The sequence below is a fragment of the Gouania willdenowi genome, chromosome 7 (genome assembly GCF_900634775.1).
Source record: "Gouania willdenowi chromosome 7, fGouWil2.1, whole genome shotgun sequence".
Lineage (NCBI taxonomy): Eukaryota > Metazoa > Chordata > Actinopteri > Blenniiformes > Gobiesocidae > Gouania > Gouania willdenowi.
The window spans coordinates 25871184-25897497 of record NC_041050.1 but is presented as its reverse complement, the minus strand read 5'-3'; the positions used below and the strand labels follow the sequence as shown (position 1 = coordinate 25897497).

The window sequence follows — 26314 nt, the reverse complement described above, 5'->3', positions numbered from 1 at the left end:
TCACTGCGTAAATTACACATCTGATCAGCTGATTCTGGCCTGATGCTCTGGCTTCCATCAACGCGATACGAGAGTTTGACGGTCAAAACGTCACTGAAGCGGTGCGTCCATAGCGCACACAGCATCCTCTCTCCACCGCAGCCACACCAGACTCCACATGCACCGCTGCGAGTGTGCAGCATTTTCTCTCTCTCAAACACACTTCACTCTGAATTTTCTTATTATTAATGTTTCATTTAAATTATTTTCTTATGCTAGAAAGGTTAACTGGAACATTTTTTTGCATCTTTGCTGTGTTTTGTGTAAAATTACTGTAGCTGATCTCTGTGTGTGTGTTTGCACCTGCTTGTTCCCGATGCTAAAACAATCACCGCAAACAGTTCCAGATTTGATGAATTGCATTGCACCCACTGCATTAATTTATTTGCATTTCCCCCTCCCATTTTTTGTGCCACCTACTTTACATATTAATCAGAGGGGAACGCGCTAAATGGATTGAGGACGCATTGTGACGCACAGAAGACGCGCAGTCCTGATTTTCTGGGGTTTGTACCCCTTATCAGTACGTGGAGTGACGTTTTGCACACGTTTTAATACCCCTAAATCTTTAGTGAATGCGCCCCTTAGTGTATTTGTCAGCACTTGTCCCATGTGTTCTTCAACTCAGCACTGTTTATAGGATCAGTAAACACAGTTTTATCTTCTGACCATCAACCTATAGGCCTGTTTATCATTCACCGTAATGAAAGAGAAGAACTTGAATGATATACATATTGTATAAACCTATAATATAGAATTGGATAGATATGATACAATAATTGGCACGCAATAATATATTTCTACAGCATTTTTTGAAAAGGAAAAAAAACCAAAAAAATTGCAGTTGGAAAATAACCATGCTTTTTTTTTACTTTAACTATGAACCTACTTACATACTTCATCGTACAATATATCGTCCCACCTTTAACATTATGGACTGTGAATGTGTAAATATGCCTTTCTTTGCTGCCATGTTCTGTCTGTAGCAGCTCTCCACTCGATGTTAGTGCATGTTAGTAGCAGATCCAATAACTCAATCAAGCGGAGGATGTTTATCGTTAGCTTGTCCGGCGTATCCAGATGCTTGATTGAACAGCGGTTTGGGGAATTCCGCAAACAATTTTTTGCTTATGTCATTATAAAAAAAAAAAAACTCGGTGCCATCAGGGAGAAGCAATGTGTCATTTTACAGTTGTAAGGATATGAGGAGCAGGCTGGTCCAACATTTAACAACAAACAAGGTTTGATCAAAGTACTGTACAATAAAACATAAAAGCACTTTTACAAATGACTGCAAAAAATTAACAAATAACCACAACACATTTACAAGTTACTGCAACATTTTTACAAAAGGTCAAAACAACTTAACAAATATGGAAACACTTTTACAATTACAACGTGCCTTTGTAAATTTGTCTCAACATTGGTAAAAGCGTTTTCCTATTTGTGTTGTTTTGTTAGATAATTATGTATATTTGTTTTCAAAACTGAAAATTTGTTGTGGCATTAATTTTGTAAAAGTGTTGCAACAATTTGTAAATGTAAATGTGTTTTGCACTTCTCAGCCACCGTAACAATGACTCCAAAACGTACTTAGTGAGAATTCTAAAGTTTGTGTTTGTAATACATTTATGGGTTTGTGGGATTTCCCCAGAAGAAGAAAGAAGAATATGCAGGATATGCTGCGTTCAAACCGGAAGCATCACAAAATGTCCGTATATCCAGATTACATACAGTCAATGAATAGATGCATCCCAGATGCGAAATCTTTCCTGTGCGGCAGTGCGGACCGATCTGCACTTCAAGTGCGTTGGTCGTGCGAGCGCGCTCCCGATTTTACGCATATCCGCACATTCGAAAGAGTTGAAAATATTGAACTCCTACAACTGTTTCGCATGACAAAAGCCAATCAGGGCCTTTGTTGACGATGACGTCAGGCCGTCAACACGGACACCGGTCTGTTCACCCATTCAACTATGGAGTAGAAGCTGTGTGTGACCAAGTGGAGCTGTATGACACGGCTTTTATAACCGGGACCGAACTAGGAAGGATTTAGCGTGGAGGAGAATCAGCGAGGAGGTGGTAGTAGCAGGTAAAAGTTCTCTCTGTAGTTTTCATCTTTGAAAGTCGGCACTGAGCTAGCATAGCATTAGCCGCTAATCTCACCGGCTTTTTTCACTGGTGGTTTATGTTTATGAGAGGAGAAAAAGGAGCGCAGCTCCTCGCTTCAGCAGGCAGTGAAACTCACCGAGTTGGATGTGTCGCTGGTGGGCGGAGCTTGCGTGTGTATGAAGCGAATTGGGATATTTTTTGATCATGGGGACCCTGCGTTATGTTTCGCAGAAGACGCATTCGGTGTGAACGCAGCATAACAATAAGTTCCTAATGAACCTTTTGCAAAGCAGTCTAACTCACTCTCACACTATCACAATTTATTTCCATCTAATTAAATATACTCTCAAACTAAATGACAAACTCCATGTAGAATATTTTGAAATAGGTTTTATGCCGTACAGCAGCCGTGAAGCCTCAGGGCTGCAGAGATGGATGATGCTTTAAAAAGGAGGATCTGGAATTCAAGGCTGATTTCTATTTTTGTTCTTATTCAGTACTACCTATTACTATTTTAATATTTCATGGCTGCCTTTATCTTACTTATATTTATTTTTACACCCATAAACAATTTGTTGTAGAGAGGTGTGCTTTGATTGGTAATCATTTTGTACGTCTAGGATGTGATTGCTTGTATTCCAATTTTGTTTGAACAAGATCAAACTGCTGGATTTTGGCCTCGTCTTACCTGTGGTTTAAGGTGTTATGTTTGTCATTCATTTCATTTGAAAACTTTTAAGTTTGCATACGACTATCTTCTTTAATCTTTAACACATGAGGGGGGAACATGAGTTTGAAACATATACGGCAGATATGGGTAACGTGATCCACATCATCCCATAGACAGATGTATAGAAGTGTTTTTACTTCATTCTTACTGTGATTTTGTAGGTTTCTTCACCAGACAAGGAGGACAATGATTCACTTAAGTCCATTTTTGTTCTGGTTTGTTTACACTGTTCCCCGTGTTATGACCTCACTCCACCAGACACTCAATTTTGTCCAGATTTTGCCACAACTTTCAGTTTGTTTAAATACCCAAAATCTGTTAGGAAGTCACCATGTCAGAGTTTTTCGGGGCACAAGAAATCCCCGTAAGAACAAGTGAAAAACACTTCTATGAATCTCTCTACAGGAGTCCACATCCCACAATGCATTGTGCAAAACTTTTCCAACAATGTAAATAAACACAGTGTTCACAGTGGAAATTAAAAAAAAAAAAGCTTTCAGATGCAATTTCAACCTTTTATCTTATTATCTTGTGTTTTTGAGCAAATTATGGTTGATTTATCTCTATGAGGCCTGCACTTTGTCTTTATCAAATAAAAAAATATAATCTCCGGCAGCTCTAAATATGGCAAACAAAACTGCATAAACAAAAACAATCATTATCCATGCCCTGAAATCTTAAAAATGGTCTTTCAATGATGTGTCCATTTGATCAACAGGCTCTCACGTCATACTGCTGTGGCTAATGTCGTCTAAAGAAGACAAAGCCTGGTAATGGAAAGTAGCGGAGTCATTTACAGCCTGGTTTGTTTTCCACATAGTGGCAGCACTGCAAAACACTACTGGTCTCCATTAGAGACAGTGTGACAGCTGTTAGTGTTACCCACCGCATTTCAAAACACCACAGCCTGACACTGAGGGGAAGGACTGCTGAGTTTTCCACATTATGGTGTCAACAGGTATTTTACATGCACTTTACACTTTACACAATCGAAAGTGTTTTGGCCAGTTGCACTACAGAGGGACACATCTTTGGACTTTTTTAGGATAAAACTTCAGAGCTCACTGGAGCGTGTCCTCCTCACCTTTTTTGATCTTGCGATGGAAGTTGATGGCATCCACGGACGCAGTGACGATATTGGTGCCGCAGTGACGAGCGGCCACGATTCCAGCTACCTCGTCCATCAGCTTCATGGTTACACCTGCGTCACACACAGTTTGATAGTGTGATTATTACAATTCGTTTTGAATATGATTTCCTAATGAGTCACTCGAATAGTGCGTCCCACTAATGATCGCAAAACCACTTATCCAAATGTAATTTCTCCACACGTGGCTGTTAATGGACTCACCGCTATTAGTTATGTACTTTATTAGATGCCCAATTATTGCAATCAATGATCGAGAAGGGGGAAAATCGAGACAAAAACAGCAGGTTATCTTTGTGTGAGTGTGAACATAGTGAAAACAGAATGATTGAATCTTAAATTAAATCAAAACGAGAAAAAAATAAAGATCTCTTGGTGTTTATTTGCGTTTTGTTCAAAAGCTCTTTTAAAATAAGACTGGCAGAAAAAGCGTTGCAGCCTGTGAAATACCACATTATTTCCTGTCCTTAAATTGGTTAAAAGGCTTTTTCCTAAACCCTGAAGTTTTGTTTTTTTCCTCCATCTTGACTGTGTTGTGAAAAATGATAACATCTCACCTAAGATTGAAATTTCCCCTGGGTGCGAGGCATAACAGGCTGCTGCTAGTCCATTGCTGGAGTGGTCGTGTCTGAGCATGTAACATTGACTGGAGGTAGATCATGACCCAAGCAAGTCCATGTAATTGAATGTAAACACGGCATTAAGGTGGAAAACCGCTCATTCTCCCACTGTAATTACATATTCGAAGAGTATTTATGAACTATACAACCATTAAAAAAAAACAGTGCCATTAAATAGAAAAAATTAAAAATGTGTATGTGTATTGAAAAATTGGATCTTGTGATTAGCAAAAAAAAAAGCAATTCTAATTTGAAGCTGTCACACGCAAATACACTTGAGTGCACACACTAAAAATGTCAAAAGAAGTAACTACTGGTGGGCAAATGAGACCCAAAAAACCCAAAAGATGGAACTGTTGGCTTTAATGCCATTGTGGCCAAAAAATAAATAAAAACAGAAAAACTGGTGTTATAGTCATTGCTTTTGAGGAAATGATCAGTTGTATCTGGCAGTGCGATACGCTTGTTTTCACTGTTGTGTATCCTGTGTCTTGTGTTTATAAAGTTCAAACAACTGAGACCAAAAGCCTCAAGAAATTACACAAAATAAAACGTCCTTTTATGGTCATGAATGAACTTGGGGACATAAGTCCTTTGTCTTCCTTAATCTAAAGTGGACACTGACTCAAATACCACAACAACGATGATCCACTGCTTCTACTTGACTGAAATAATTCTGAGAAAGGCTCATCTGGCCAATGTTGTGTGTTTATAATCAGATACGACAAAAACTAAAAGACTATGTGAAGCCTGTAACAAACTTCAAAGATATAAAGTTTGGTAGATCATGGCCTTGCATCCCTTCAATTATACGATCCCTTGCATCAATTCGATTATATCGGCCTGTATCTAAAATCTCGGATATAAGCATGTTTGTATTTTATTTCACGTGAGTTTCCTTAATTTAGCGACCGCGTCCTCAGGTGACAAGCTTTCTATATACTTAGACTCATACTTACATAGCCTTAACAGTGGTTCATTCATTGCCATTTTTCAATTTTTCAGCGTCACATCTGTAAACAACATGGTTTCTGCGCGCACGTCAGTCATGTGTCTCATGTTTGTCCACATTCAAATGGGTCTAAGTAATAAAAGTAAGGATGATTCATCCTGATATTGATATTGGTATCGACTAATACCCCAAGAATTCAATATCGGTATTGTATCAGGAGTGAAAAAGTTCTATCGAGAAACCCCAAGTTTTCGTTTATACTTTTTACAGTCTAATCTTATCAACAGTCTCAAAATGTGGAAAAACCAGCAGCAAGATTTTAGAGTTTTGAGCGTTTCGGCCGAAACAGCAAAATCTAAAAAGCGCAAAACAAACTGGTAATGGAGACACCTGAACTTTGAAAAAACACACAAATATCAGACGTTTCCATATTGAAATGTATCACAAAAGCGCAATGGAAATACTTGTTATGCAATTACGCATCACATGGTTACCTGGATACATAACCATTTCTCTCAGAGAAAACATGGCTTGGTACGTGTTGCAGAAGAGGAGACCGAGACATTTCTTAGCATTATACTTAAAAAATATTACTGCCACAGTAGGCAACAAACAACAAAGAAATGCAGTGTTATAAGGAGGTTCTGACTGTCCATCCATCTTCCTGCAACAAAGTCTCATGGGTTAAGATTTCACAAGAGTTATGAGGCTCCTGCCCAAAACACTGTTCAATGGAAACACCTTCAAAGCAATTATACTTTGTCAAATTTTTTGAAATATTGCTTTTATTTATTTTTATTTTTTTCAGACTCTGGCAGTAACGGTCGTGTAAGAATTGCTGCCAATTCCCTGATTTGATCTGATGGTAAAATGCAAAAAAATGCCATTGTCTAGATCAAGGGGCCATAACAAAATGCTTTACCAATGAGGGGAGCTGGTTAGCTTTTGTGTTGTGTCGGATAATATAAATACAACTATATTATGTAAGTCTTTCATGTTACCTTGTCCTTGTTGTCTTACAGCATGCCCATGCCATGACAGAGGACATCTTTCAGCCATTTAGCCATTGTTTCATCTTCATTAGAACATTGTGTTTTGGAATTTAACCTGTTTATCCATCTCCCTATTATTAAGTGATTCCTGGCTCTGTATTCTCTAGTCCAGTTTCTAACTTGGATATGCTTGCCATTGTGTTTTCGACTGTTAGTGGACTAATACCCATTTGTTGTTGTTTTTAAGACCGCCATCTTCACTACCATCACTATAACTGTTAATACAAATACTGCCGAAAAACAATACCTATGCACTCAGTCAATGTAAATGGTTGAAGAGAGGCTTAACGTGAGACTGCAAATGAGGACAAGCGAGGCCAAGACAGCCCAGGGCCAAGCGTTGCACATTCACCGGATGACATAGCACACCATGACTGTTCCTTAGCCGTCGGGTGGGAACACAGTCGTGAGGGGGGAGGGGAGGAACTTGTACACCAGGAGGGATGACAGCTCATTAGAAATGGGGGAAAAAAAGGCAATTAGCTACCAAGTCCTGAGTGCAGCCCAGTTTGCCACAGGGTAAGATGCCTCTGTGACTGGATACTTTTGGACGATTTCCCCACTTCGTCATGCACAATGTTGTCTACAGGCAATAGGCAAAAGTACAATAAAACGAGTCCTCGGCAGCTCTTGTCACCCATTGCCTTATGTGCTTACTAAGCTGAAAGCCCTTTCATTACAAAAGTCCCAAACATTGCACGCGACACAACAGTCATCGATGACGGGAGAGAAAAGTCTGTGAGACTAAAGGATATTGACAGCAAAGACTGCATGATCTCAGCATTTCCCACATCCTTTCACCACTTCCTGAAATCAGATTGCCCTTTTTATTGCTGGAATAGATTTGCCTTTTGTAATCATCCATTCAAAATCCTTTTTCTCTCTGTTTCATCCTTACCCAACAACTGCTTTAAGCATAAAATGATTCAAACTACCTCCTTATGAGTTGTAACTATAGAAACAGGGACTGTTAGCATGACTACCATTTAGCATCCCACCCACATGCAATTAGAAAGTTCTAAAAGTCATGTTATTCTGTCGTTCGCTGTCATTCCAGGTGAGGTGTCCTAAGCTCAGGTCAGCTCCTCTGTCTGTAACTTCCTGCTCTGCAAAATGCAGGCGCTAACCTGATAAATAAACTCTACCTATACATAATCTATCAATGTGCCTCGAGCTGCTATACTAAAGTTAATGTGAAACATGCTTTCAACTAAAGACAAATACTGACTAGAAATTGTTTTGTATTATTTGTCCAATAACATTTGCTTTCACTATTTAATATGTACATTATTTCATTTTCAGTAATGGTGGAGGTTGTACATTTGGGTAAGTTTATCCTTTGTCACTGATGCAACATTTGAGGGTGTTTTATAACATGTACACTACCAATCAAAAGTTTTAGAACACCCTAATTTTCCCAGTTATTTATTGCAATTCAAGTCGTGGAAGTCAAATGAATAGCCTGAAATGGTACAAAGGTAAAAACTGAACAGCCAGAGGTTAAAAAAAGTTTGGTTAAACAAAACTGAAAAATAATGTACATTTCAGAATTATACAAATAGGACTTTTTCAGGGAACACAAAGTGGGTTAACAATTTAAAGCTGTTCTATAGCAGTGAAGGTTGAATCAGCCTTGAAAGCTGGTGCTACTAATCCCTACAGGTGCAGGATTACATTTTTTTTTATAAAGAACTTGGTTTTAGGCAAGTTGCCAAATCGGAATTTTGTCCCAGGTTTAAAACTTTAGTGTCTGGACACACACAAAAAAATGCTCTTCATCAAATCACAGAACCACATCATTGTGTGCAGATGAGATCAGAGCGAAGAAGAGTTTATATGTAGCCAGAGTGATAAATGCTGTGTGCTCACACACTTCCAGATCACACATCCTGTCCTGAATCTTTGCACAGGGGACCATTTTATAGGCCCACATCTGTGTTTCCTCTTCTCTTACTCACATAAGTGCAGACACAATATGCTGCAGTGAGTGGAAAAAAGTGTTTCTGCCTAACAGCACAACACACTGTTAGTATAAGAAAATAAGTCACACAATTTATGAAGCGGGCCTCAGAATCCTGACCTTCTTAATGAAATACAACAATATCTTTCCAAGAATCTTCTCAGGCTATTTCTCCAAGCACAATAAAAAAAATATATACTGTTTATGATAGAGGTCTAGCCAGGTAAACACTGCATTGGAATCAACAACTGTCACATTCAGCCCAACATGGCTGTTCCCAATGGATTGTATTTTAAGGTAAAAAAATTTAAAAAAAAGTGCTTTAAATGTGTTTTTATGACTTAATGTACATATCAATGAAATTATTGGTAATACATACAGTAAAACCCAATTAATGTTGTAAACATTTATCGTACTGGTACCCTATAAGAAAATTCTACATCAAATTTGTCAGTGTTACAGCTGTGTTCCTATTTTGATAAACTCCATCTCATGGTAAACTGAGAACACATGCTGGTTGAGTCTGTTTAGGATTAGCATTAGGTACCTGCCCATCAATGTCCATAAAAAGGCATAACACTGCAGGGCCGTGAGTAGACACAGATAATATCATACAGAGGAAACAGCAACAACAAGAGGCCCAAAGCAAAGAGTAAGTAAATGTGTGCGTAGCAGGTAAAGAGGAAAAACAAACTTTGGTAGTTCACAGGTGGAGGTTCTGCTGCAGTTGATCAGACAGAGGAAAAATAATTATATTTACTGCTTAGTCCAGGTTTCACAAATGCTACCAAAAATTAAGCGTGCAAGGCTGTCACAATTGCAGTGAATGCCACACCTGGAAAAAATTTTTAAAAAATTACTTTTTTTAAAGTGTTGATTTAATTAATTTAATAATGAAAAATGCTCTTTAAATACACTTACCACAAAATTGCGTTAACGTGTAAATTCACAAAAGGCAACACAACAAATGTGTGTTGGTGTCTGGAAAAACTTTTTCGGTAGGACAAAAGAATAAAAATGTTCTAGAGAATAGTTTGTGAATGTGTCCTTTTAGTTCCTCTATGCATGGTTTCCATCTACTCGTTTTAATCACACGCTGCATGTGGTGTCCACCTGTGGCAATCAACTGCTGTTTCCATGGAAACAAGTGGTTCGAGAAAGGAGGAGACGTTGAGGAGAGGTGAGCAGACGGAAAAGAACAAACAGCAAAGGAAAGGAAGGTGGGAGGCGGAGGGTAAGGAAAAATGATGAATTAATAAAGATCACGGTGGGCTTGAGTCTAGTTTTTTTTTAATCTTCTTTAATCTTTTCCAGGACTTTCTTTGGTTTTTCTGCACTACAAAACACCTGAATGTAATGAAGCCATAAAGAGCCAGCTCTGCAGAAGGTCTGATAATCACCTCCTCATCACATTCAGGTGCGAGGAACCACCGAGCCAATTAAAACAAGAAGTGGCTCTCCTGAACCAGGAAAAAGGCAAAGTGTTGCAATTGAGTTAACAAATATCATTGTATCCTCCATTTAACACACACATTACATTACATTACATTCATTACAGATACATCCACAATGCAAATTCATTCTTTCATTCAGGGGTGGATTCACTAAATGTTTAGGGGTCTTAAAACGCGTGCAAACGTCACTCCACACGCTAATAAGGGGTACAAACCCCAGGGAATCAGGACTGTGCTTCTTCTGCGCGTCACATTGCGCCCAAAATCAATATAGCACGTTTCCCTCTGATGAATACTGTATGTAAAGTAGGCGGCTCTCACAAGGGGAGCAAAAAAAATGGGAGGGGGTGGAGAGAGGATGCTGTGCACAAAGATCCATGGATGTCGCTCTGGAGTCGGACGCACCGCTCCAGGGAGTTCTTGTTTCTTTCTCTCCATGTTTTGACCCTAAAACTCTCGTGTTGCATCGATGCCAGGCCAGAATCAGCGGAGCTGCTGGGCAATTTATGCAGCAATTGTACAATGTTCGGAGCTCAGAGCTGCGGGATGATGCTCAGGAGGTCATCTTCAAATGGTGTTAATCGACTGATTGACAGACTCTGTTGCTGCATTAACTCAGATCAATGGCATCAACAGATCCATATAGGACCGTTTCTTTCAAACTCTGCCTGTTTTGAGAGCAAAGTTACAGGACCTTGCGGAGCACCCACATTAAAGTAAGTGGGAAAAATATAGGTTTAAGGTTAGGTTTTAAAGTTGTTGTTTTTTTTCCTTTTTTTTCGTTTTTTGAAAAAAAAAAAAACTTTTTTATTTGTTTATTTTTTCTAGAATTTCAAATGTTAGTGCAGCAGACAGAGAAGTCCACCAACCTCCAGTTGAACTTCTGAAACTGTTATTTTGTGCTTCTGTGCACTCACCTCTCCACATTGAACGAGCAAAATGTTCATTTAAATAGGGCGGTTTCAACCACGTCTATACACACACCTATTAGTGGTGCAATGTTAGTGAATTCCCCACAGCAGGTGATGAAACAGTGCCACCAAATGATTTAAAGACGCACCTGGTTTACCACCCTTTATTTCAGAGATCTTAGTGAATCCGCCCCTCAGTCTCTAAATTGGCCGTTGAAGTTAATGGGAGTGTGAGTGGTTGTCTGGTTGTTTGTGTGTTGCCCTGCGATGGACTGGCACCCTGTCCAGGGTGTACCCCTCCCTAGCGCCCAAAGAAAGCTGGAGACCCCTCGACTCTAAAAAGGAGCAAGTGGGTTGGAAAATGAATGGATGGATTACAAATCTGACCATAAATATTTGTGATTTGTGAGTCACACTGGATTTTCAAGTTATTGCACAAGAATGTTGTTTAATCTGAAACAGTTACATTTATTGAGGTGTAAAATGTAGAATGTGAACCATGCAGAACAGAGGTTTGAGCTTTGATAAAGGCAGTCTTTTATTACCAAAAATATAACTTGTTTGAACATTAACCAAGACAGTCCATTAAAAAAAAGTCAAATCAAACTTATAGATTTAGAAAACTCCAGAGTCAATATGAGAGAAGAGCCAAAAAAATCTGAAACTTAAATATTCATTGCTCTTTTACATTCAGCTGCTGAGGCACAGCAGTTTGTTTACATTACTGAAGAAACAAACAGCACTCCAAACTACTATTACAATACTATATCAACATTCCTGTGTTATTATCCACAGTTTTGAAGTGTTGCACACAGGCTTCTGCATAGTGACGCTCTGTAGATTCACTCACAGTCAAAGCAAACGGCTGCAGACTCCAGTTCTCAGAGATGAAGTGAGCCGTGACACACCGACAGCTGTCAGTGCCTACAGAGGTGCAGTGGTCACATATTAGCCGATTGCTTCTGTTTTCCTCATGGGTAAATAATGAGCTTTGCCCACCTCTCCCAGTCCCCAATCCTCCTCCATATTAAAAATACTGCACGTCATAGCTTTTATTTAGCGATAGCTTCTGGAACTTTATTGTTAGTTTGTCTGGACTTTTGTCCACTGTTCATTAAGGTCAGTAGAGACCCATACTGGAACCCTCCAGTGTTTCATCCAACACCAGGACCAGTAAATCACAGTGGAGTGTTATACTTTTGAACACATGAGAAGACAATCTTTGACATAAATTTAGTAGGTCATTGCATTTCCATGGAAACTGTTAGTAGTTTTCTAAAGTTTCCATCTTGTGTTGTACAATTTTTAATACAATTTCATTTTCAAACTTGCATTTGATCTATTTTACTCCAACAAAAAAAGAAATGAATATTGTTGAGAAACAATTCAAAAAGAAATGTTTCGAACACTGTTGGTTTAAGAATTAAACACAACCAACCAATGGGACAAATTTCAAAGCATAATTTCTGATGCAGACATTATTTCAGATAAATGTAAATAGATTCAATGACACACTCTATACCTGTTTATCCTGTGAAGGAAAATAATGCACTGCCAGCATTTGTTGAGAGAAATGGATAATATTAAAATAAATCTTAAGAATCTAGGTAATAGTTAAAAAATACGTAGATTACTGAAGAAAAATTTTTAAAATTACAAATATATATTTAGATTTGAATTTTAAAAGCATGAGGGAAAAAAATATTTATGACATATACGTTCTAGGTATTTGTGAATGTATACTATTTCTAAGTGGCCCTGTGCTGCAGATCTAATAAGTAATATGAATGGAGGAGAGAGGGGCAAATGATGGGGGGCTACTGAGGGAGCAGCACTCGGTCCGCCTGCTGCCTGACCTGACACGTTAGGTTACGTAAACAAAGCACATGTAACATGTAACTAGAGGCAAAGATGCCTGATGGGCAGAGGCATGTACAGAAAGAGTCTGCAGCGTGTGCATGTGTTTGTGTCAGAGCCGTATAGAGAGAGTTGCGACAACAGACCAAAATCCTTCACCGTCACGTGATTCATATAAGACTGAATTTGTACCCCGGAAGTCACTGGTGGCCCATTCAAGTCAATTGACATCACTGGAATTTTTGCTAATTTGGCATCAATAACTGCATTATTGACAATATTTTCAACATTGTTGGCCTATTTTAAACTTCTGTGTGCTTCAATCTCACTTAGGGCTTCTAACTTCCCTTTCCCTCTGCCATGATCATAATTAGCTGAGTTTATACACGATATTTACAGTTAGGAGAAGCTCAAAGCTTCAAAAATGAAACCCTTAAATTACCTTTTTGCTTAAGCTTGATGTTTAGAAATCTCAAATATGCAGTATAAATTCATAGCAATATCACAAAAAATAGCTTTTTTCATTGTTGTTGTTTAACGTTAAATTTATCATCCTAGCTCGTACTCCAAAAATCCTTTCCTCATTTTTCACTCATCACTGTACAATCATTTGTCCTAAAGTTATATTTAATTTATTAATTTAATTTAATTTACTACAGCAAAAATAAATTAAGTTTAAAAGTATTTTATTTATTTTCTTCTATTTATTTATTTCATTTTTATTTCAAACTTATTTTCTCTAATTCCACACCGTTGGATGAAATGGCATTAATATAACTGAACCTTGAGGTTAACGTTGTGTGTTACTTTATCCAGTAACGTGAGCATATCCTTACCCGTTATCTGCTATTTATCCCTTAATCTACTAGTTTAGCGGGGGATAATCCACTAACATCCTTTAATGCACACGTTAATGAGTTTATATACGTTGATAATAATAATAACTAGAACTGCAAGCAGTTATGAAAGGGGGCCAAGCCTTCCCGAGCGACTCGGCCCCTAGGTTTCGTCAGGACACAGGCCAACGTGCCATTTGCTGTGAACAGGTGGATATGAAGTTTTGGAAGATGTGATTTAAAATGTGAAAGTTACAGGCCAAAATGCGTTTGCACCCATTATAGCGCCACTGAGTGGCTCACTTTTTGGTACGGGTGGTTTGTGTGCTCTTCTATATGTAACTTGTAAATTTCACAGCCCTCAACATATTACTTCAGCTGAAGTAAATGTTTGTTTATTTACATGTTATGTTGTAATAAGTCACGCCCACTTTGACTAATTGCAATTAACTTCAAGATATGGCCTCAGGAGCAACCCAAGGTCATACCCACCAAGTTTGGTAAAAATCGGTCTTGCCATTTAAGAGATATATATTTCCCATATTTGCATCGCCCTCTAGTAGCGTAAATTATTGAAATTCTGCTCATGACCCCACAGTCACATACCAAACCAAGGATCTGGTGTTGTTCGCCTTTATTTCGACCGAGATATGCACCAGTTCGTGTTTTTATAGCTAGCTAGAAACTTTTACTCGTTAATAATTTGCACATATTTTGCCCCAACAAAATTATTTGCTGAACTTTAGATCAGGTCCAAAGGAAGTCTCTACGTGCCAGATCAATATGCCGTAGGAGTGGGTGTGGGCTATATCAGAAGATGTTATTCTATGTAGGGAACACGTCGATATGAAGTATATGAAGAGAACAATAATAATAATAATAATACATTTGATTAAAAAGCGCTTTTTGAGACACTCAAAGACACTTTACAGCATAAATACAACAAGAGCATTGATAGAAGAAAATATGACATAGGGAAAAGAAGTGAGTGGGTGGGTGGGTGGTTTAAGCATTAAAAGCTGAGTGAAACAGGTGAGTTTTGAGAAATGATTTGAAGGATGGGAGGTTGGTGCAGTTGCGGATGTGGCTTGGTTGGGAATTCCATAGGGTGGGGGCAGCTACAGAGAAAGCTCTGTCCCCCCAGGTTCTGTGCTTGGTCCTGGGGACAGTGAGGAGGTTTGCATCTGAGGAGCGGAGGCTGCGGGAGGGAGTGTAGGGGTGGAGCAGATCTGTGAGGTAGGAGGGGGCCTGATTATTAAGGGCTTTATAGGTGAGAAGGAGGAGTTTGAATTCGATGCGCTGAGGAACGGGGAGCCAGTGGAGGTTTTGGAGGACAGGGGTGATGTGGTCACGGGAGCGGGTGTAGGTGAGGAGGCGGGCAGCTGCGTTTTGGATGTATTGGAGTTTATTTAGGAGTGTGGAGGTTGTACCAAAGAGGATGATATTGCAGTAGTCAAGGTGGGATGTGATAAAGGCGTGAATTAGAGTTTGAGCGGCGGGGAAGGAAAGTGAAGGACGGAGACGAGAGAAGTTTTTGAGGTGGAAAAAAGCAGTTTTCATGATTTGTTTGATGTGGTGGTCGAAGGAAAGGTTATTATCAAAAATGATACCAAGGTTACGGCACTGAGAGGCGGGACACAGGGAATCAATGGTGGTAGAGTTATCAATGGTGAGGTGAAAGTCAGAGGCTGTTTGGGTGAGGGAGTTTGGACCAATGAGGAGTATGTCTGATTTGTTACTGTTGAAGATCAGGAAGTTTTCTTGGAGCCATGTTTTGATATCAGAAAGACAGTTTGAGAGTGTGGAGTGGGTTTCATGGGTGATAGACTTGGTGGAGATGTATAATTGGACGTCGTCGGCGTAACAGTGAAAACGGAGACCATGACGACGAATGAATTGACCGAGGGGGAGGAGGTAGATGGTGAAGAGGAGAGGACCAAGCACAGAGCCCTGGGGGACTCCTTGGGTCAGGGGGGCAGTAGAGGAGGAGCAGTTGTTGATGAACATAAATTGTTTTCTGTTAGTGAGGTAGGACTGTAACCAGGTGAGGGCATCGCCAGTGATATTAAGGAGGGACTTTAAGCGGGAGAGTAGGATGGAGTGGTTGATGGTGTCGAAAGCAGCAGTGAGATCAAGAAGATGTGAATTATATTGTGAGAGTTAGAGGCCAAAATGTGTTTGCAATTATAGAACCACCTAGTGGCGCAGTTTTTGGAATGGGTGGTCTGTGTGGTCTTCTATATCTACCCTGTAAATTTCACAGCCCTCAATATAATAATTCAGCTGAAATAAACATTTGTTTATTTATATGTTATGATGTAATAAGCCACGCCCACTTTGACCTATCACAAATAACTTTGAGATATGGCCTCAAGAGCGATCAAGGTCATACCCACCAAATTTTGTAAAAATCGGTCTTGCTTTTTAAGAGATATAAATATCTCTTATTTTCAGCGCCCCCTAGTGACCTACATTATTAAAATTTGGCACATACCCCCACAGTCACATGGCAACCAAGGATCTCAAATTTGGTGTTGTTAGCATTTATTATGACCGAGATATGCACCAGTTGGTGTTTTTTAGCTAGCTAGAAAATTTTACTAGTTAATAATTTGCGTATATTTTGTCAGAACAAAATTATTCGCTGAACTTTAGATCAGGTCCAACAGAAAACTCTACTTGCCAAGTTTCGCGCTGATCCCAAGGAGTAGTTTGAAAAAGTAGGTTTTCCAGTTTTCGTGATTTTGCTCCAACAAAAGGTGGATATGGGCGTGGCCTAGCCCAAGTGATTCATTGCTATTCAGGGAATCTGTGGATATGAAGTTTTTGAATGTGCAACATATGATGTGGGAGTTATGGGCCAAAACGAAGCCAAAACTTGTTGACCTTTTTATAGCGCCACCTGCTGGCGGACATGTGACTTTTTGCATCCAAGGTAAGCTGGGGGTTCTGGATAATAATAATCCTAACGAATACAATAGGGTTCCAAGCACCGCTGGTCCTAGGAACCGCGTATGCTTAGCCTTATGCTTATGCTAAGCCCCGCAGGCTTGGCCACCCTAATGATATCCAATATGATTATTTAAACATCGTACCATTCAAAAATGCATCACAAACTCTCTCTGCTCTGGCTTCAATAGGCTTCATCAGTGAACTGTTTACTTCCGGGGTACAAATGTGAGTCTGCATGAACCTCCACTGCTGTGAAAAAACTGAACCATTAGAGTGAACAGAGTTGACGCAACTCTATTTCTCTATGGCTCTGGTTTGTGTGTGTGTAAGCCACACACGCTTGTCCCATAATTTATTTTTAAACTTATTTTAAATCACATATTTTTTTATCAAAATACCATCCCACCTCTTCTTTATTCATTACATTGTCTTTTTGTTGGACCTTTTGTAAAGCTGACCTCAATTGAATAGGCTGGAACATCCAGCCACAAATAATACACCTCAACTAATTCAAAGCATCTAGCTTTTGCTGATTGCAGCAGAAACACAGCCCAATACATCCTGAGTTTGGAACATTAGATAACCCTAACTCAAAAGTATTAAATATGGATATGCTCTCATTTTAATCATTGTTATGCCTTTAATCTTTGCCTCTGTGATTTGTTTTTCATTTCCTCTAAAGTCCTTGTATTTATTTTTTTTTATTTAAATCTGGATTAAATCCATAGAGAGGAAAACAACAAGGAAAGCAGACTATGAAAACAGGGCAGTGCGTAGACAGCGCTTTAGCTGACGTACTTCCATGCATGTGCAGCATATATATTATTGTCATAAAGGGATTCCACTATTTTAAAGGCCAAAAAGGAAAAATGTTCCTGTGACAGTCTTTTCCTTTTCCACTTCTCATTCTAGTCATTTAGTTTCATCTTTGTTCTCATACTTCATATTTTCCCATCAATTCCACACATAGTGGTGTCAGTAGGTAATTATAAAGTGCAACAAAACTATGCAACGATGCAGACAAGTATGTGTCCAGTCAGGGTTGAAGAATTCCAGGAATTGTCAAAGTTGGAAACCTTCCATGGGGATTAATGAATTAATTGATTACTTTCTGACATTTGTAATGTGTTTGTATGTTGTAAAATGCAAATAAAAATGTTAAAAAAAATAAATAAATAGAAATATATATATATATATATATATACCTGGGAATTATAGATTTTAGGAAGAGTCCTTTGCCTGAAAAAGTTTTGGACAGGACTTTTTTGTTGTTTTTAGATCAAACCCTACACTGTTTGTGCCTCAGGGGCAGTTATTGGTATCAGTGGTGCTGTTTTTGAGATTTTTGGTTATAAAGGTATTGAGTTTTGAGTCACATTTTTGATTTTCAATGTCGTATTACAATCTGCAAGTCTTAAAAAAAACCAAGTTGCTCACAATACTTTAATAATTGTAAAGATCTACTTACAAATGCATCTGTTATGAAATGCTGTGTTTTTAATTGTAATAATAGTTTGCATGAACGCTAGCTATTTAAAATTACTTTGCAATTCCGGTTTATTCCAATAATCAATTCCCTTGAATAGCTTTTAGTTTTTCCTGAGTTTAAGTTCCTTTGTAAATTTACCGGCAATTATTTGCAACCTTATAGTTCAGTCACACAAGATAGATACATGTAAGGTGTTACAATATCTATCATCATAATGCCTAACCCATTCACAGAGTGGCTATAAGCTAAGATACTCCCTCTCAATAATCTTTTAAAAGACTTTGCATTTGTCTTGCACATATACAACATCAAAAACTAAATCTATAATACCTAAAGAATTAAGAAGAGAACCCTTAAAAAAAGATCCGTTTAACAAAAGAAAAATACAGAAACAGAAATCCCCACATATAAATATCCATATTGTTGTCAGGAGAAAAGTTTTATTGTCTTGTATTCTTAATACCAACCCATCAATCACTCATTATTCCTCCTCCTCGCCTCTATCTCCATCCTTCAATCTGCTCTGAATGTAAATCTGTCCCCCTGCGTGTTTACTGTAGGCGGCTCCGTTTTATCTTCCTCCCTGCAGGATTTCCATACTATCCATAGCGTCTGCTCGCTGCCTGCCTGGAATACTAAACACGCTGATCTTTCCGATGAACTCTGTGCTTCACGTGTGTGCAAACCACACAGAAATCGAACAGTTGAAGCAACGCAGTAAAAGCAGCCTCTGAATAGGCCTCTCAGCATCACATCTCTCAATTACAGGGGGTTATGAACCTAAAATATGAATTAAAGCAATTACTGCTAAAATAATTCAATGCCTTGATAGTTTTCATATCAATAGGACATTTAACCAAGTCAGGTTTTCTACTCCTCAGAGATATGTAGATTGGTGGGTTGAGTAATTTTATATTTTTAATGACAAATGTTGCTGTTAAAGAGACAGCTACCTTTCACATTTGAACCATATGGTACTGATAATCTGTACCGGGGGAATTGATATCGGTACTCAACGGTACCAACTGTCTGTGCTTTTGTGTGTAATTGTGTGGTAATAAATGTTTAGTAATAAAATCTCAACATTTTTCAATTTAACATAATTATTGCTGAACAACTTAACAACAACTACACAGTAAGCATGTGAATCCTCAGTTTACCATCTTTCTATGCCTGATTTGAATCTCCTCTATAGCTGCTGCGGCTGCTCTCACTGACCTCCTGGTTTTGTTGCAGTAGAAATGTGTTCAAAACAAAATGCGAAGCAGTGATGGTGCATTCAATGTGCCTCCGAAACACAGGATACAATGAAATACAACGAAAAAATCACCCCGCCCCATCAGAAAATGGATGGATGAAAAAAATCGATACAACCATTGATTTTACCGATGCAAGCACGCAGTGACCGATGCACCTTGATTTAATCTGTTAATTATACCAATGCACACTGAATGAATCGATACATTCGCATCGCCCAAGTTTGTATCTACATACCGATTCGTATATAGATTATTCTCCACATCCTTACTACACAGTGTTTTTTTCTTAATAATGCACTAATTGAAACGCAGCTGTACGTGACACTCTGATGGGAAAAGGATCATTCTTGGCTTTAGTAAAGGGAGTTAATGGATGGACCTGTAAATCAAAACAAGCATTGACATCAATGTTAGAAAGTACGAGAATCCATGCTGATAATAGCTGCATTTCTATTACCCTTGGAAATGTGCAAAATCTCAATAGTTCAATAAAAACTGATAATGAAAATGCTTGAATTTTGAAAAAACACTTAAATATTGCTAAAATTAAAACACTTTTTACACAATTACACAAATATTTTATCGCTTTTATCATCCATCATGCAATTAATCGCAATTTAAAAATGTAATCATTTGACGGCACAAATGTTATTAGTATACGAATATTTCACACAAACTGAGACTTTGAAGCTTTCTAAATGGTTTTGAATTGATTATGCCACAGAATCAACCAGAACACTCTTATGATAATTCAAAGTGATGAGATAAGTCTGTGCAAAAGGAAGAACGCTGTGATTTAATACAATGTCGTATTACATTCTGAAAGTCTTAAAAAAAAAAAAAACAAGTTGCTCACAATACTTTGTTTACAATAATTGCAAAGATCTACTTACAAATACATCTGTTATGAAATGTTGTGTTTTTAATTGTAATAATAGTTTGCATGAACGCTAGCTATTTAAAATTACTTTGAAATTCTGGTTTATTCCAATAATCAATTCCCTTGAATAGTTTTTAATATTCCCCAAATTCCTGAGTTTAAGTTCCTTTGTAGATTTACCGGCTGTTATTTGCAACCTTATAGTTCAGTCACACAAAATAGATACATGTAAGGTGTTACAATATCTATCATCATAATGCCTAACCCATTCACAGAGTGGCTATAAGCTAAGATACTCCCTCTCAATAATCTTTTAAAAGACTTTGCATTTGTCTTGCACATATACAACATCAAAAACTAAATCTATAATACCTAAAGAATTAAGAAGATAACCCTTAAAAAAAGATCCGTTTAACAAAAGAAAAATACAGAAACAGAAATCCCCACATATAAATATCCACATTGTTGTCAGGAGAAAAGTTTTATTGTCTTGTATTGTATTAGAGTGAGCAAACAGGGAAGCTAAATCTAGCCACAATTTTAATCATCGTAATCAGTCTGCTTTACTAAAAGAGCCCCCCAAGACTGACTCCCCAATACACTGGCAGACAGAGAGAAAGAAAATGAATCTTGAAATGAAATGAATAAACAAGCACTTGCCTCCGTGGACAAAGTCATGCATTGTGCAGTCCGAAGGGCCAACCAAATGGATCAAACTGGACTGGCTGAAGTCCACTGTGTGCGGCTCTAGAACACACATGCACAGGGTGACACAGTCAACGTTAACTCAGGCTTTAAAAAAAGAAATAAAGTACATTATAATTTTGTTTAAAGCACATGACAACAAAAGCCAGAAACTGAAACTACAGTGTAAACGTTCTGACAGACTTTGCGATTAAGAATCTCACATACCTTTGGGTGAAGCATCTGCTGCTTAACCAACAAGAAAAAATGACATTAAACATTCCATTTGATAAATACAAAAATATAGTTGAACAAATTTGTCAAGATTTGAGATTTTTGCATGTTGTCCTTTGAAAGAGGTGCAGAATCCTTGTTTTTATCTGTCAAATGTTGCTGTTTTATGTTTTTTTTTTTCTTTTAAACTAGAATTAAAGGTGCAGTCTGCAACTCTTATAAAAGTGACTTTTTGTCATATTTGCTAAAGCTGTCACTATGTAAGGACAGGTTTACATCAAACTAGTTGTTTGTGTGAAAAAAAAACAGACTCATTGAGTCTGCCCTGCTGCTCCTACAGCCTCTGGCAGATTGCCAGAATGCACCACGACCAAGCAAAAAGAACCAATCAGAGCCAGGATTGTGTTTGATAGACTGTCTGACAGCTGTTGCTCACAGTCCCCGCCCCTTTCCCGGAGCTGTAGCGCCGTCTTTTTTACAGTGTATGGTCTGGAGGAGTAGAAGACGGAATTGGTGACTTTTCTGCTTGAAAGTTAATTACTGCTGCTTGATTTACATTATGTCTGATTTGTAATTGTTACACTAGAACTCTGTGGTGCATGTGTTGTTCATGTGTGCGCAGTAGCCTCCGTGTGGCTGCTGTAAGTGACACTGTGTTGCTGCTGCTGCTGCTGAGGTTTGTGCACATTGAGATAGAGAAGCGCTGCAGTAATATGCTTTTAACAGAGCATGTTATATTACTCTGATGTTGCTGTCGGACTTGTTAGCTTGTTAGCTCCTCTGAAGGTGGGACTTTTGGAGGCAGTACAAGAGAGCAGCGGGGAGGGAGGGGGAGAGAGGGATCTGAGAGTTGCGGACTGCATCTTTAAAGAGAGAATGTTCTTTAACTGTTCAACCTTGTCGGGGCTGCCCGTGACCAAATTGGGGCCCTAATCGAGTTTGGGTCCCAGTGCCCTGAAGTCATCTCATCACTAATTTATTATCTGTACAAAATGATCATATAACAGCATGTATTTAACTTGACAACCCTTATTAGAATTAAACAATGTGCTGTAACGTAGTATAGATACAGTAGTTTGGCTCTATGAAAAAAAATCAACCATTAAAAGATAAAGAGCTAAATATTAAATAGAAATAAACGTGAAACGTGAACGTGCCTTTTTCATCCATTCAGAATCTGATAGAAATTAGCACAATTTTGAAGTTTCACTAGTTGACATGTAAGTTCACAATAGACCCTAAACAGTTAACTAGTAAGGACTGTTCCTGGTACACACTAAGATGCACTTTCACATTAACATGCTGCATTTCCTGAGGTAACATGGTCACTAGTGAACTATAGTGTAAATGAAGCAGGAGGAGTTTTCATTGGTTGTCATGTTTGATTATGGTCTGGGGAGCCAATAGACCCATTTCAATGTGGACAAACATGAGACACGTGACTGACGTGCACGTGCATACTCGATGCAGAGACCATGTTGTTTATTATATGACGCTTGAAAAATAAAATGACAATGAATTAATCGCTGTTAAGGCTTGAAAATAGTTCAACGGTTGTAGAAAGCTTGTCACCTGAGAACGATTATTTACTACAGAGCGCAGAGCGTTCTGCGTGTAGGGAGGGGCGGCCCTGAACCCTCTGATTGTTTTTAAAATGGATTCTATGGTCTTGTATTGGTCTTGGTGCATTCTGGTCTTGAGCAAGTCTTGGTCTCAGGTAGTGTGGTCTTGAGTAGAAAACTATTCATTATTGGGTTCTCTATGGATTTTACATTAATTTGTGAAACAAAATAAAAACAAAAAATGGCTTTAATCCCAAGAGAAAGTTTAGAACTAAAAAGCAAGAACCTCGATTTTCTTTTTGTAATTTTCCTTACTATAACATCTGGAATCACAATATAGACAAACAAATATATACAGAGGGTCACTGATTTTGATGAGGTTACCTGGATTTAATAAGGGTGCCAGGATTTCTTCAGCTCTTGCTTTGGTCTCAATTCTCTCCAGCTTCTGCGCATCGTAACGCTTCCTGCCTTCCTCCTCTTGTTCTGCATTGGTGTACTAAAGATATATATATACAGTGTAAATACACATGCAAGTAGGTGGATATGAAGGTAGAGAAACATGTCTGTACTTTGATGGGTGGCACATCCAGGATCTTCTCTACGTTCTCCAGGGAACATGGGACATACCACAGCGCTGCCTTGTTGGAAAGCTTCTTGGTTCCTGAAAAATGGTTCATGAAAAATGTTATCAAATAAACTTTCCATTTTTTTTTACAACGCAGAAGTAAACATTTTGTAAATGGCAGCTGTCAAAAAGATACTTTTGTTTATATTTCAGCAAAAAGTCATAAACAAAGCAAAAAAAGTAAAAGTGATTTTTTTTCTTTCTCCAAAATGTTCTTTTCAGATTCAAACAGATCCGTCCATTTAATGAACTTGACATGGACATTTTTGAGGAACTAAATAAAGATGAATTATCCTCCAACTCATTTATCTTAAGTATGTACATGTGCTGCAGTAGGTGGAACATTCTGAGGAGGAAACAGTTCCAATGCAGAAGAACAGCAGACAAAACTCCTGGAAGTCACATCACCTTGCAATCAGGCGCTGAGGTTGTCATAGTGATATCTCTTCATTTTTGCACTTAATTTTCCAACACATGGAAAGAAGAGCTATTTTGAGGTGGTATTGTTATTGCACAGGAAGCCTCAAAGATCATTTAGAGTTGATACAAGGATAAAAAATAACCATCAGGGAGGTTCAAAGCTCTGATGAACCCATAGGAAGAACTATTACGGTATCTTTTACTTGAGCAGGTGAACAAAAATCTTCAGTCATCTCATCCATGAGCTGTCGACGTGAAAGTGGCGTACATGATCAGTCAGTGACGCACCAGACTTTGTACATTGTTGAATGAAGAAACATTTTACACCCAAGTTAAAAATATAAGGACAGTGGGGCCTCGTTTCCCTGACAACCATAGGCTTCAAATGCTCCTCCTATTAGCCACTGCCTTTGCCAGCAACCAGGAAGTTGCCCACAAGAATATAGAAGTGTGAGGTGATGTAATGGGGAATACCAGGAACAAACTAGAACAAAAAAAGGTGTCAAGAGAATATCACCGTCCTCCTTGTCTGGCAAACAAATACAAAAAAATCATGAAGTAAAAGCACTTCAATGCATCTGTCCACAGGACTTTACATCTTACAATGCAATGCAGGAAACCTTTATGACAATTAAAAAAAAAAAAAAAAAAACAGTCAACAGTGGAGATCAAAACAAGCTTACAAGGGCCAATTTCAAATTCTTGCATATTTTCATTTCAATTTTTTGATTGATTTGATTATTTTTATTTTATGTATTCCTTCATTTTATTTATTGATTGATTTATACATCTTACATATTTTCATTTGTTTTATTTGATTTATTTAATTTTATTTAATCTTAATTTTATTCCATGCCACCGTAAGTATTGCATTCGTTTGAAAAACATGGAAATGACAGAATTCAGAATGGTAAGAAATCCTGCGCTACGAAGCGGCTACACAAAAACTCCAAGGGCCTGTACTCCAAAGCTTGATTTCCTCTTATCGCGCTAACTTCCGAGACTTATTTCATGTGTGCTGTCTTACGAAGCTGGCTAACGTCTTACGGGGCTAAATCACCATGGTAACTTAGGCTGAACGGCTAAGATGGTCAGGAGTAGGTTTTGTTCTGGCTGGGATCTGAGCCAGTATGAAGGCCATGCCCTCTGACCAATCAGTTCTCTTGGAAAACGACCTGCCCAAAAAAAGGAGGATCACTCACTGCGTGGATCTGATCTGACAGCTGACAGGAGACAGAGAATATTTAGACATTGATGCAATCCTTTCATTTACTTGATGACATCAGAAAGATAAAGATTTTTATCTGATGGACTGACCTACATTAGTCAACTGATATAACCTGCGTGCGTCGGGCACTTTGAGACCAATAAATTCATTCATTCATTAATGTTTTTTCTAGAGTTAGAGTTAGAGTTGAGTTTATTTGTCATTGCACATGTTACAGAGCAACAAAATTACATTTCAGTTTCATCCCGTCCAAGAAAACATGAAAAGACAATCATAACATGGATGCACAGGAGCGGGAGAACTGCGGTTCGCCACAAGGGCGGCGCCCCTTATTCAGATGAGAAATGGGATAACAACAATGGGGAGGAAGAAGAGATAAAAAAGGCAAAAACCAAACCAGGCCCTTGTAGAAAGGGGCAGAGTTTGGGATCATGAAAAAAACTCTTCAGCAACATTGCGACAGAAACCCACAAACACAACATTCAATTCAATACAACAGCACGTTAGCACAGGGGATGGGTCTTTAGGATGGGTATTTCGCAACTCAGCCACAGTGTGGCACTGCCCTTATGGCGCGCCTCCTACTGCCCAACCGCTGGGAGGGAGGAGGGTTGGAGCCAGAGGAGACGGTGACAAAGATAGGATATGTAGTGATGTAGGGGGAGTGAAAGTGTTCATTGAGATAAGCCTGTTTACTCAGACTCTGCTGCTGACTCTCACATAGAGATGACCTCGAGACTTCGTTGGCAGAGCCGGGACGCAGGTGTACATGAAAAGTGAGGGAAAGGTCAGAGCGTCTTATCAACATTCCGTCCTTGGAGAGTTTAGAGAGAAGAAAACAGAGCACAGGCTGTTCATTCGGGGGGGCCGAATGAGAATAGAGAAGGTGTTTTGAGACGGGCTAGCCATAACATGGCTGCCAGCCCTACTGTTCCTGGTCAGTTCGATAAGTGATCCAATAGTGTGGCCATATCCTGTGAGACAAACTATCCTCCTCTTAAAGTTCCACGGTGGAATCCATCTGAGAGAGTTCGGAGAGTTTGGCTCCTTTCTTCGTTAACTGCGGCTTCCAATAGTGCTGCCAACGTAATCCAATTTTTTGCGATAATTCAGGAAAATGCCAGATCCAATCAGCATAAGACCCGATATCATACATTCCAATCTGGTGGTGGACGTCTTCCACATCCTCAGGACTTGTGAACTCTCCCATTGCCAGTCCTTCTAGTAGAGAAATTTGACCAAAAGCGAAGAAAGACCAGATAATCAATTCCATGATTAGATTCAGGATTGGGATGCTGATAGAGGCTC

The 26314-nt window shown here is 38.7% G+C and overlaps 1 protein-coding gene across 4 annotated transcripts in view; it reads right to left on the bottom strand.

Annotated features, from left to right (window-relative positions):
- The window catches only part of acot7 (acyl-CoA thioesterase 7), an 85473-nt gene that overhangs the window by 31975 nt on the left and 27184 nt on the right, over positions 1-26314 (bottom strand). For 2 of the 4 annotated variants that reach the window (XM_028454080.1, XM_028454082.1), the window contains exons 4-8: positions 23303-23394; positions 23115-23229; positions 21163-21183; positions 20911-20997; positions 3966-4082 (exon numbers count right to left, since the gene is read on the bottom strand). In XM_028454080.1, the coding sequence (XP_028309881.1) occupies positions 3966-4082; positions 20911-20997; positions 21163-21183; positions 23115-23229; positions 23303-23394 (432 nt within the window). The remainder of the gene's footprint in view (positions 1-3965; positions 4083-20910; positions 20998-21162; positions 21184-23114; positions 23230-23302; positions 23395-26314) is intronic. The other 2 variants (XM_028454081.1, XM_028454083.1) reach the window with 2 other exon arrangements.